A 13944-nucleotide genomic window follows, 5' to 3' on the forward strand; every position below is an offset into this window, starting at 1 on the left:
CTTTTGAAACCTCAAATATAAGGTACTTTTCTATTTTAGTAGGTTACTTTTTGTTAAATCATTTGTCAACATCTATAAAAGATTGGAACATTTTATCAAATACTCCGTGGATGAAATGAAATGTTAATGTTAATGTGGTACTCTTTTTTAACATATACTATAATATAATTTTCAATATTATTTTTACACATTAGTAAATTTTAGTTTAGTACTGTACAGTAGTACATTTTTAACTTTAAAGATTTTTATTTTTTTAAAATTTTTTGTACTGGGTATCACTTGGCCGTCTCTGATTCCAAGATAGCTTCTTTCAACCACAGCTATAATTATTACACCATTTACTATTCATTCACTCAATAACATCTATACATACAACATTATTTTATTATTGTATCTATCAGCTCTTCTCTCTCTTCCATTAGCCACAGCTAATTCGCTCTTTCTCTCACTTCTGCAATCTTTGTTAGACCGCATCTGATCTATGACTGATTGATCTTCTTCAGCTTTTAATCACTACCCACAAACAAATTATCCCGAAGAATTAGCCAAAAAGGTAACTGCTTTTTGACACCAACAAAAAACCCTAAACATATGCTGAGTAATGTCAAAATTAGTCCAAGTTTGACTTTTTTCTTGATTTCATATATGGGTTTTTGCTAGTATGTATTATTGTTTCTGGGTTGATTAGAATAGATATAGAAAGGTAAATCTTGATAGATCTCAGTAAATGATTCTTAATTAGGGTTTTGGATGATGATGAAGATCTGAGTTATATGTTATTGTTTTATGAATTTTTCTAATTTGAAGGTCTAAAGTTATTGAATTGAGCGTCATGAACTTAATTTAAAAAGGTGTTATTTGTTGTATGTTGGGATGAATTTGATTCATTTCTGTTTGGATTAATACTTTTATGAAGACTAAGAGACAAATTTGAACATGGTTAGCTGTAAATGACCTAATTGACTAATTAAAAAATCTCTACTTGTGAATGATAACTGGGAATATCAAATTTTTTTTTTTTTTTTTTTTTTTTTTTGCTGATGACATTTTTTTTAATAATTTAACAACTTGATGGACTGCTGTTTTTATGGAGTTTAGCCCTAATCCCTTAAGGCTGTGACTATATCCCTAGAGTTCTATATGAATCTCATTTAATTGTCAACTCTTCATTGGCATAAATTAAGGTTAGGTTATAGGCGCACACGTTACACGTATGCGACTATGTGTGTAAATTAACTCGTGCAATTTAGGTAGAACAGAACATCGTGTCAATAAAAGGCATGTAATACATATGAACTGCATTACTTTGATTAGTGATTTGTGTTGCATTTATTTCTGACGTTTCTTTTTGTTTTTGTGAATCAGGATTTGATATCACTCGGATTGGTTTGGAGTCTATGACATTTTCATGTCAAGCTCGGATATTTGTAATTTAAATTTGACATGAAGTTGGTTATGATCGTGACCACAACGAGTGTCAAAATCTTGTTATGCCTATTGTTGTCATGTGATTAAACTGCTTGAGCAAATATCAGATGAGTTTTATAGATTAAATTAGCCATTGACTAAAATTTTGTTCCGAGAATAGTACTGTTAGAGTAATTTTTGACAAACGAGCTGGTCACAAAATCCCAACCGAATATGACACACAGGCTGCTTCCGGCTGTTTTGCCTGTAGTTTTTATTGCAATCACATATGTTGATCCAGGAAAATGGGTTGCAGCCATCGAAGGTGGGGCCCGTTTTGGATACGATCTTATCATACCTATGTTAGTTTTTAGTTTGGCTGCGGTTCTCTGTCAATACCTATCGGCTTCTATCGCTGTGGTCACCGGACAAGATCTTGCCCAGGTACTTCTACTAATAATGATTAATAATGAATAATGATTTTATGATAATCAAATGTTTCTGATAAAAAGCTATATCAAAATGATTTAGTGTTTGGAATTTTCTTATTATTTGTTGAATTAAATTCATATATCAAAATGACCATATACATTAATGTGAAAAGAGACGTTTTGTAGATTTTGTTCTTTGTTAATCAAATCGCTCTCCTTTTTTATGACGATGTAGATTTGCAGTGATGAGTATGACATGATCACTTGTGTATTTTTGGGAGTTCAAGCGGAACTTTCTATGATTGCATTGGACCTTTCAATGGTAATATTTTGTTATCCTTAATTACACTCTACCATATTACTACCATTTATGTACTAACTTATAAATTTTCCTAATTTGAAAAGATATTGGGAACCGCGCATGCGCTTAATCTTACATTCGGCCTTGGTCTCTTCCCGTGCGTCATTTTGACTTCTCTTGACGCTTTTCTATTTCCGGTTGTGTCTAGTTACTTGGTAAACTCGATCTTCCATCTCTTATCCATTTTTATACACATCGTTTTATTTTAAGCAAGATTTGATTGAATAAACGGACCATATGTTTTTAGGAGAATGGCAAAGCAAAGTTCATATGCATGTGGTTGGCGACCGTCGCTTTATCTTCGTACTTTTTAGGAGTAATCACGAGTCAACAAGATACATCTTTCTCAATGGGCGGGATACTTACAAATTTAAACGGAGAAAGTGCGTTTGCATTAATGACGCTACTCGGTGCTAGCATTATGCCTCATAATTTTTATCAACATTCATCTATGGTCCAGGTATAATGCCCTAATTTTTATACGGATATGTAGCGTATCTTTACATTGTTCTTTCTCTATAAATGCTCACATTCGAGATCTAAAGATATAATGAACGGATACACGTTAAGGATACATGTACATTGGGAGTTATTTATTTATTTATTTTTATTAAAAATAAGTATAAATAATACTACCAAGGCAATAAATGAGTAGTATAACTTCATGGCTGAGATACTAAATCAAATGATTTACTTCGATATACGTAAAACGAATGGAAATTTTGCTAGTAAATTTCAAGACTTTGCAAGTAGTGATTGTTGTAAGTTACCATTTTTTAATTTTTTTAATTTTTTTTTTCTTTTTTTGCAGCAAGATCAGGGATCAACGCAAGTTTCAAAGGGATCTTTATGCCATGATCATCTTTTTGCCATTGCATGTGTTTTCAGTGGCATCTTTCTCATAAATTACATCCTTATGAATTCGGCGGCAAACGTGTTCTACAGTACGGGCCTTGATTTACTTACTTTTCAGGATGCGTTGTCTCTAATGGATCAGGTTACTCTGCTATAAACAGTTTAATCTCACTTAACTTTATTTTAACCATAAACATTTTTATCTGATGTCTATAGTTATGACAGGTATTTAGAAGTCTAATGGCGCCTTTCGCTTTAGTTCTCGTTATGGTGATGTCATATCACACAACAGCGCTGACGTGGAAATTTAGCGGTCAATCGGTCCTCCTTAACTTTTTCAAAATCGACATTCCCGGTTGGTTTCATCACTCAACAATTAGATTCATAGCTTTAGTTCCCGCCCTTTTATGCGCGTGGAATTCGGGGGCCGAAGGTACGTACCAACTAATGCTTTTTACTCAGATTATAGTCGCCCTTTTGCTCCCGTCATCAGTGGTCCCGCTTTTCCGTGTTGCGTCATCGAAATCGGTGATGGGTGTAAATAGAATCTCTCAGTTCGTTGAGTTTCTTGTTTGGGCCACTTATATTGGAATGTTAGGTTTGGTGATTGTATTCATGGTTGAAATGGTACTTGGAAATAGTGATTGGGCGAGTAATGTTAGGTGGACCATGTGGGTCCCGTATAATGTAGTTCTCGTCGCTTCCGTTTTTTCCATCTCGCTAATGATTTGGCTTGTCGTAACTCCTTTGAAATCTGCGGGTCCCGGACTTGATGTTCATAATCGGGATGTTCAAGATATCTTTCCCGAATCACCTTTTAAAGAAAAGATTGAAGACACGAGAGTAAATCAAGAAACTATAATCACATCGAACGAGAATTCATCGGAATGTAATTTCAATTCTAATTCCAATTCCAATTCAAGTGAAATCAATTTGCCCGATGAACTATTGGACTATGGTAGCGTGACTCATTTGACTACCATCGATGAAACGTCTTGCGATCCCGTTGTGTCGTCTAAATCGGATGATCCGGTACCGATTGTGGATAGTTTCGCGAATCCGGTTGTTAACGTATCCGAAAAGGAAGATGACGATTTGGTGGAAAAGACTTTGAGTATAGATGGAAACTCGCAATTCATGAAAGATAACAATCGGGAAATGAATCAATCTCCAAGCTTCAACGGGCCCGGGTCGTTCACGGGTCTCGTTGAGAAAAATGATCATATCGGTAGTGGGCCGGGTAGTCTTTCGAGGGTACCAATATTGGAACCGGAAGAAGTACCAATAATGGTATCGGAAATGAATCAATCTCCAAGCTCAAACGGGCCCGGCTCATTTAAGGGTCTTGGTGAGAAAAACGATGATATCGGTAGTGGGCCCGGTAGTCTATCGAGGGTAGCGGGCTTAGGTCGGGCTGCTAGACGCCAATTAGCTACGACACTTGACGATTTCTGGAAACTTTTATTCGATTTGCATGGAGAAATGACACAAGATGCTAAAAGTAACAAACTCGACAAGTTGTTCGGTATAGATTCGAAAGTAAACGTTGTAAAACCCAGTCCGGTTATATCAAAAATGGTCAACCCAGAATTCGAGTTTAACAGCTTTAACACGTCCTTGTCTAGCGGACTATCCGAGTCGGTTTACGGGGTGCAACACGGGTCGACCCCTTTCGTGTCCACTTATCAACAACTAGTGGATACATATGTACAAAACCCGAATCTTAACATGATGGATCCCGAGAAACGGTACCATAGTTTACGATTACCTCAACCTTCGGGTACATACGTTGATCAGCCCGCTACGGTTCATGGGTATCAAATCAAGTCGTTAATCAATCAAACTAAACAAAGAAATTTGGAATATTTCGACCCGGTATCTCCTAAATCTCCATCGCTCGTTTCATTGAACTTTAGAGCTCCAGTTTCCTTAACCAAAACCCAACAAAACGGGTTACGACCCGCAAAGCCTCCGGGCTTTCCGGATCCGGTTGTATCCAGGAACAACTCGATTCAACCCGAACGGGCTTTTTACAATCATCAGCCATCGGCACCCGTAGAAAACGTTCACGAGAAGAAGTATTACAGTATGCCTGATATTTCCGGGCTCCTTCCGAAACGGGATTCGCAAGTTTTACCCGAACGGGACGGGCCCGCACGTTACGGGACTCTCGGGCAATCGGTATATTCAGGCCCGTTATACAGATCCGGGTCTATTTCTGGATACGGCGGGTCAAATTTGTCCAGGGATGCAGCTGCTTACCAGCCCGTATCCAGTTACGGTCCAGGGTTCGGGTCGGACACGTGGTCCATGTGGTCTAAGCAACCATCAGAACAATTTGGTGTAGCTGAAAAGATAAAGGCTCGATCGAATGTGGGGAACATTCTAGAAGCAGACGCTGAAGCAAATCTTCTCAAGTCGTTTAGATTATGTATTGTGAAACTATTGAATCTAGAAGGTTCCGAATGGTTGTTTAAACAGAACGGGGGTTTAGATGAGGATCTTATTGATAGTGTGGCTGCTCGTGAGCGGTTTCTGTACGATATCGAGGGCGGTGATGCGAATCGAGGGGCCCACGGTGGGATAAAAGTTAATGAAGCTGAGTACATGAAGTATCTTGTGACATCGGTTCCGAATTGTGGTGAGGGTTGTGTATGGAGAGTTGAGATTATAAAAAGCTTCGGTGTATGGTGTATACATCGGATTCTCGATCTTTCGCGTATGGAAAGCAGGCCCGAACTTTGGGGGAAGTATACATACGTTCTCAATCGTCTGCAGGTAATAAATTTTTTTCAGGTTTTGCTTGTATTTTGTATGGGGGTTGCTATGCAGTTTTGAAATGAAACGCATTCGGGCTGTGTTTTTACCCTAATGGGTAAAATGGGTAGAAAAAAAAAATTAGCTTAAGAGGAAACCGTGAAATGGGCCAAACTGGTCAAAGTAGTTTAAATTTTATTTTTAATGCATAAATATTAAACTTCCCAAATCATACTATATAACCGCCAAGTACAACTAACATAATTGTCCGCTATTAACTTTTCAAAGTCATAAAACATTTTATTTGTGTTATATAATATCGGATGAAAATTATATGAATGAATTGAGTTTTAAATGTGTTTTCACTCGTATAATTTTCATTAAATATTATACAACAAATACTATAATATTTACGGTCAAAATTGACAAATAAAGACTTTGAAAAGTCAACAGTACACTTGTAGTGGGACGTACAGAGTACTAGATTATTTTTGACGCAAGCCAAATTGCACCAAAAGTTATACCGTTTGACCCGTTAACCGAATCCCCCATTACGGGACCTCTTAAACTTTGATTTTATGATGATTGTTGGTTCACTTGTGCAGGGAATAATCGAGCCAGCGTTTTCAAAACCTCGTGTGCCGACAAACCCATGTTTCTGCCTTCAACTTCCGAGCGCGTACCGACAAAGATCATCCCCACCCAAATCCTTAAGCAGTTTGCCGCCTCCAGTAAAACCAAACAAAGGGAAATGCACCACCGCCGCCGCCCTCTTGGAATCGGTAAAAAATGTCGAGACCGCAATTTCATCTAAAAAAGGCCGACCAGGTACTGCAGCTGGTGACGTGGCATTCCCTAAAGGTAAAGAAAATCTGGCATCAGTCCTTAAACGTTACAAACGTCGGTTGCTAGCTGTATCTACAGATGGGCTTAGCCGCAGCCCGTAAGTTTTGGGCTTCTCGATGTTTCAACTCTTAAATAGTTTCAGAAAGGTTTTAGATTTTGCGAACGGGGGTATGTAACTGATGAAGAATGAAGGGGCGATAATGTGGTATTCGCAACGGGTTTGGAAGACAAAAGAATGTTTTTTTTTTTTTTTTGGGTAGGTTTTCATCGATGTCGTTATGTGATGTTAATATTTTTATGCTGGCGATATGATGGTCTACCGTCGAATTGAGATGGTATGTCTGGTTTGTTTGTTTATTTTTCTCACATAGAAACGAGTATAAACTATAAACTCATATGTTTATGTGTTTTATTTAAACTAATAATAAGTTTTAGGATACATATTTGCTTGGTTGATTAGAATCTTTAGTTGAACTGTGTTACAAATAACAGAAAACTAATGGTCAACCAGCGCCAATTTTATTGGTTGGCGCCCTTTTCACTAAAGTGTACCTATCTTCATTAAATTTTTTTGTCAGCCAGTTTGGCGAAGCTCTTTAACCAAAGACAGGGATAAGCGTTATTGGAATGTGACTGCCTACTGGTAGTACTAATAAATCCGAATGGTTACTTAATAAAATACCAAATCTCATTTCAGCTTCATATAGAAAAGTAAATTTGAACGGCATGTTGTAGTTTTTGTGCTACAGAGACGCGACTGTTAACCATTTTTTAGCAACAAATTCAAAGGACCCTATGAAGGGATATGATTCTCTCTGTATGATTCTCATTTGCAATCGGTCCTATATACAAGGTATACAAATATGTTAATGATCATACTCCTAACAACCTAATCATTTATTTAAGAAATTGGTTTTACAATATTATCTATACCAATATTAACGTTATACATAATCTTAACCATATAAACAAATATTTGGTCAAGCGTTAGTTATACCAAGACTAGACCGAAACTCTTCAAAGAGTATCATGGGTAACGCTTTAGTAAAAATGTTCACAATCTGGTAGCGAGTTGGTACATGAAGAACCTGAACTTGACCTTTAGCCACCTTTTCACGAGCAAAGTGAATGTCGAGTGTGATATGCTTCGTTCTCTGATGTTGGACAGGATTTCCGGCAAGATAAATAGCACTTAGTTTGTCGTAAAAAACAAAGGTTGCTTTTGAAATGGGGCAATGTAACTCGAGAAGCAATTTTCGAAGCCAACAAGATTTAGCAACGAGATTTGCCACCCCTCGATATTCGACTTCGGCACCAGAACGAGAAAGTGTCTGTTGGCGTTTTGATGACTATAATATTAAGTTATCCCCAAAGTATACACAATATCCTGACATGGAGTGTCAAGTGTCGGGACAACCGCCCCAATCCGCATCAGTAAAAGCAACCAAATCACGTGATGGAGACCTGTTAATGTGTAAACCAAGCAACAATGTACCTTGAAAGTGCGTACAATGCATTTAAGAGCAAGCATATGTATATCCTTCGGATCGTGCATGTGTTGAACATCATAAGATATATCATGGCGAGTGAACATTAGATATTACAGCACACCCACTAATCTTCGGTACTTTGTAGGATTAAAATAGGGTTTACCGGACTTTGAACTTAACTTACCATTCAACTCGGCTGGGGTTGACACAGGGTTGCATTCAGATAAACCTGCCCGTTGAATTTTGCCTTTCGTGTATGCCTGTTGCATTCGCAGAAGAAGTGTTTGATGTTTCAGATGAAGTAGCAGCAGGGACACTATGATCAATAACAAAGAATGCGCGACAATGAATGAATCTTAAATAACTCGGGCCAAGATTCGTATTTTCCGTTTTCCATCTTTAACATAATCAGGATGATTTTACGAATATCGTTGACAATGATTGCTGGATGAAGCCTGTTGGTGTCAGACATGGTTATTGGTGGTATGGTTTGATCGGAAATTTAGGGAGAAGAATTAGATGCAGACGAATGATAAGGTAGTGAAGGATAGAAGAAACCGTGTTATACTCGGGATACCATGGAGAAATATAATTCTGTGTATGATTCTCATTAGCAATCGGTCATATATATACAGGGTATATAAATAGATCATAATCTTAACAACCCAATCCTATATTTAAGGAATTGATTTTACAATATTATCTATACCAATATTAACGATACTAGCTTTTAAGAGCCCGTGCGTTGCACGGCGACTCTTAATCTTACAAATTGGAAACATATATATTATATCATTTATCTTACAATGAAGAAAGTAAAGATTCAAGTGAAGTATTTGTATCAAGATTCGGCCATTGTTCCCTATTTTTTCACCTTTCCGCCTCTCACAACATGAACATGATCAAAATCCCAGTTCATTTTTGTTGATATTGCAGAAACTATATCCATTAATATTCTTGATATTCAAATCATGTGCCATGGTCTTTGTATAACAGACTATGATTCAACATGTTTCAGGTCAAAAACAACATGTTTTGGTTAAAAACATGATGATTTGGGACAAATACGGTATATTTGGGATCAAAACAACAAATAATAGGTCAAAATAGCATGTTTCGGGTCAAAATACCATATGTTTTGGGTCAAAACAACATCAAGTCATAAAAATAGCATGTTTCGGGTCAAAAACAACATGTTTCGGGTAAAAACAACATGTTTTGGATACCTAATAGAAAATTTCGAGTACCTAATCTTATAAAAGGAACTTAATATAAACAATGCAACCCAAAATTTAATATTTATGGATATATAATTAATAATAACTGCAAGCACATGACTACACTGATACAGTAGTTCTATTAAACTAAAATCTCTTGAAAAACTTTAACATCAAAGATGGTCTTGCCATTAAGACTCATGATTAATGTCGAAGTACCTCCGGTAGCCTTTTCAACAACAATGCAAAACAACTGACAATGAAATCAAACTCTATTTAAGACATTTGAAGAAACACTTGATCTGCATTCAAACATTATCTATATCTTAAACCAAATGAACTTGTTAGAGATGAAGCATAAGATAATCGACTCAGTAGTATAAAATTGGATCCAAATAGCCACCTCTACTATTAGATAAGCATTCTTATAAATTTAAAGGGTATCTTCAAACACTTTGTTCAAACAATAACTTGAGATCTAAGGCCAAATGCTGCAAAATTCATATAGCATGGAAAAAGTAAAATTTAAGTATGCAAAAATATAAGAATTAACTCAAAATGACAAAACATGCATTTACTAAACTCAAATACTAAAATAATTACAAACATAGCTTCTTGATGGAATGAAAATGTATATCAAAACGCCATTATCATATTTGATGCATATTTAGGTACTCCATATTTAAGTGCTCCATATTTAGATGCATCAGACATGCTTTTCATGCTACATGTGATTACAATTTCATTGTCACCATCATTAAAGCATATGCTGGAAACAATTAAAACTTATAGCTGAAAAGTCACATGTTTGAAATTTCTGAAAGACATATGTGGAAAATCTACCTTAACTTCACATAAGTTTACATCAACTCATTGTCCTAATTCCAGCACTATATTAACCCTATTAGTTCCATGACCCATGACCATTCAAGCATATGCTGGAAACAATTAAAAATCTGACCCATGACCATTCAACCCAAAACAGTTTGGACCCGTTACCCAAAATGAACCAATCTGACCCGTTTGCCACGTATAGGTAGTACCCATTAAAGCCATAGAAAAATGAAAAATGGGAAGATTAATGGAAACAAACCTCATATGGAGCTCGACGGATACTAACAACATCATTTTCATTAAAGACATGAATAACCTTATAAGACGTTAATAAATCAATTGTTTCAGTAAGTTGTTTTCTAAATTCTGGACAAGCAGATGCGCAGATGTCACGTCCAGCTGCAAACAGAATAGGAAGAATCTCATTTTAGCATCACGTTTGCAACATAAGACTAAAAAAAAAAAAATTATAAATGTTAAGAAGTATATAAAATAATTTCAAAGTAAGTAGATATGCTCATATGCAAGATTAAAATGAACCTGACTAAATAATGTATCATAGAGTGCCATGAGACCGTTTTGTCCAACGGCTGCACACGCCTAACCATCAAGCTTAACTTGTGGTTTTTGAAGGTCACCAAAGCTTGGAATAAATTTGTAAGCATTATGTCAGAGTAAAAAAATGTAAAAGAACAATGTAAGTAAAAAAGACACAATGATAACAATTTTTTATGCAAATTAAAGTTCATGTTGCAGTTATATCAGGTAAGTACCTGTTGTTGACTACTTTCATGCACAGAAGCCGTTGTCGATCAGCACCAACAGTACCTGAGGAAACCAAGATAACCTCAAATCCTTGAGAATTTAGTATTTGAATCTGCACTTTAATAAAAGGTTCATAATAAGTATAATATACAACATGGTGTAAACATAAACAAAAATAATGACACATTAATAGTGGTAAAACAATAAAACAAATATGATGACACTTTATACCCGCTCACAAAGAGCTCCTAGTCTTCCAAGCGCGAGTCTTCCGTCATCTCGTGTGACGACAGCAGTCCCAACCTTAAAAAAAAAAGATCACTTCATTAATCTATACAATACTAAAATGTATGAGCATTAATAATGGATAAATTAATGTAGCAATATGTTTATGCAGTTGATCAAAAATGGTTGACTTTATAATAGTACATAAACGGTTCAAGTTGGATTGGACTGGTCACCACCACATATTTTTAAAACTACTTTTAAAATTCAAGGAGTATTAATGTTGTAAATATGATTACAACATTATACACGTAAAAAGCGATTTAATTTAATGGATTATTTAGACGATTACAGATCCCAGTAATTATATTCAAAATAGAGGGTAACTAATATCATGTCCATTACTCTGAGTTTAATTGTAGCTCAAATTGATCCGTCTTCACAAAGCAAAGAGTAACTGAAGATAAAAACCGATCATTCCACATAATGGTTTTTGCTGAGCCACTTTGACTTATTAACAAACCCTCTGACCCGCCCATATTGCCACCACCAATATGGCAATATCCATATATATGAAATGAGGGGCACACCAATTTCCTATATAGTATATGTCATCATACATTTCCCAACTCTCATTTGATGTGATATGCTAATGCTAATGTAGTCAAAATAGTCAATTATCAAGATAAAAAATAGTCAACAAAGTCAAAGAGTAAAATTAGTCCAAAACGCTCAAAAATTAGTTTCAATCTCTTCTATGGTGATTTTCTAGTGATAATGTTAATGGTAATGCAGTCAAAAACAGTTAATTATCAAGTTCAAAATTAGTCAAAAAAAAAAAAACAGTCAATAACAGTCAATTCTGTTTTTTTGATTTTGTATCTAGGAGACTTTGTACTTCAAACACTTTGTCAGGCTTATTAGGTCATTACTTAATAGTGTTTTAAAACAGAGAATTGTAAACATGTCGCATTGTGTTACACTCCATGCTGGAATTGAAGAAATTAGTATAAGTAAAGGTAACATGCGACATTTTTATAATTAAACCAAAAATTGTATCTGCCAAATTTTAGTCTCCAACAAAATCAAACAACAATTTATAAATCAAAAATCCACTAATGAATGAAACAGAAATCACAAGAAAAAGAATTACACAAACCTTGAAAACCAACTGGAACCGTGAACCGGCGAGATTGAAGATGAATGTAACAAAAAATCGATATCGAGTAAATTGAATGAACGAAATTACAAACCTGTATAAGAAGCGGTTTTGAATGCCCTAATTTGGCTTCAACGAATTGGTGCTTCACACTGATGTACGGCATCGTCTTCCTGTGAGGTTGTATTCCATGCGCCGGATAGTGAAGTTGTATTCCAGTCGCCGGATATTTCTCCGGCGAGTTCGAAGAAACAGATGTTGATATATAAAATTTGTACGGTTATGCAGAGGAAAACGTGACGGATTCATCGGCGGTAGTGGCGTCGGCTAAAACGGCTGCATGAAGGGATGATTGGAGGTGAAAAGGAATTGGGGGTTTTTAATTTTGAAGAGAGAGAGAGAGAGAGAGAGACAAAAAACGGTTTCAAATCAGTAATATTAACAAATTACGGATTAATTATGATTGGGCCAGGTGTTATTTCAGTAGTAAACGAAATAAGTTGTAAAAATTTAAAAAAAATCCACGTGGCTGTAAGTATCTGAAAAAAGGACAGTCTGACAAGTCAGCTTTAATCTTTACGCTTTGTAAAGTGTAGAGAAGATATATAATGTTAACCATATATACAAATAACCGGTTATTACATTATACGTACTAATTTTATATTTACACATCCCCTGCCTTTGTCCGAATTCGATTCTGAACAATATATGATCTTGTTAGACGAGCTAAATTTTGTAGTTAATGACAAAAAAGGAGGATTCATTGATGTGGATTCCTTCTCACGATGAGTTATATTTTGCCTCTTACGGTGTTCGGATCCTAATTGAAATGTCCCGTTCTTATTGATTAAAAACGTTCCATATTAATTGATTTCGTTGCGAGGTTTTGACCTCTATATGAGACGTTTTTCAAAGACTGCATTCATTTTAAAACAAACCATAACCTTTATTTTATCAATAAAGGTTTAAAAAGCTTTACGTAGATTATCAAATAATGATAATTTAAAATATCCTGTTTACACACGACCATTACATAATGGTTTACAATACAAATATGTTACAACAAAATAAGTTTCTTGAATGCAGTTTTTACACAATATCATACAAGCATGGACTCCAAATCTCGTCCTTATTTAAGTATGCGACAGCGGAAGCTCTTAATAATCACCTGAGAATAAACATGCTTAAAACGTCAACAAAAGTGTTGGTGAGTTATAGGTTTAACCTATATATATCAAATCATAATAATAGACCACAAGATTTCATATTTCAATACACATCCCATACATAGAGATAAAAATCATTCATATGGTGAACACCTGGTAACCGACATTAACAAGATGCATATATAAGAATATCCCCATCATTCCGGGACACCCTTCGGATATGATATAAATTTCGAAGTACTAAAGCATCCGATACTTTGGATGGGGTTTGTTAGGCCCAATAGATCTATCTTTAGGATTCGCGTCAATTAGGGTGTCTGTTCCCTAATTCTTAGATTACCAGACTTAATAAAAAGGGGCATATTCGATTTCGATAATTCAACCATAGAATGTAGTTTCACGTACTTGTGTCTATTTTGTAAATCATTTAT

The 13944-nt window shown here is 35.6% G+C and overlaps 1 protein-coding gene and 1 pseudogene across 1 annotated transcript; one reads left to right on the forward strand and one right to left on the reverse strand.

Annotated features, from left to right (window-relative positions):
* Positions 1-378: 378 nt before the first annotated feature.
* LOC139839420 (ethylene-insensitive protein 2.2-like) lies at positions 379-7096 on the forward strand. Its single transcript, XM_071829481.1, has 8 exons — positions 379-553; positions 1366-1851; positions 2074-2160; positions 2244-2354; positions 2447-2659; positions 3011-3196; positions 3280-5832; positions 6417-7096. The coding sequence occupies exons 2-8, from the start codon at positions 1642-1644 to the stop codon at positions 6756-6758; spliced, it is 3702 nt and encodes a 1233-aa protein (XP_071685582.1). The 5' UTR covers positions 379-553; positions 1366-1641; the 3' UTR covers positions 6759-7096.
* Positions 7097-7512: 416 nt separating this feature from the next.
* LOC139844281 (delta-1-pyrroline-5-carboxylate synthase-like) lies at positions 7513-12728 on the reverse strand (annotated as a pseudogene).
* Between the last annotated feature and the right edge of the window lie 1216 nt (positions 12729-13944).

Source organism: Rutidosis leptorrhynchoides, chromosome 4, assembly GCF_046630445.1.
Source record: "Rutidosis leptorrhynchoides isolate AG116_Rl617_1_P2 chromosome 4, CSIRO_AGI_Rlap_v1, whole genome shotgun sequence".
Taxonomy (NCBI): Eukaryota; Viridiplantae; Streptophyta; class Magnoliopsida; order Asterales; family Asteraceae; genus Rutidosis; species Rutidosis leptorrhynchoides.

Excerpts from the sequence above, each read along its gene's own strand:
- LOC139839420 (XM_071829481.1), top strand. The coding sequence starts at position 1,642 with ATGACACACAGGCTGCTTCCGGCTGTTTTGCCTGTAGTTTTTATTGCA. Across the intron at positions 1,852-2,073 it reads CCGGACAAGATCTTGCCCAG|ATTTGCAGTGATGAGTATGA; the intron begins GTACTTCTACTA and ends ATGACGATGTAG. Across the intron at positions 2,660-3,010 it reads AACATTCATCTATGGTCCAG|CAAGATCAGGGATCAACGCA; the intron begins GTATAATGCCCT and ends CTTTTTTTGCAG.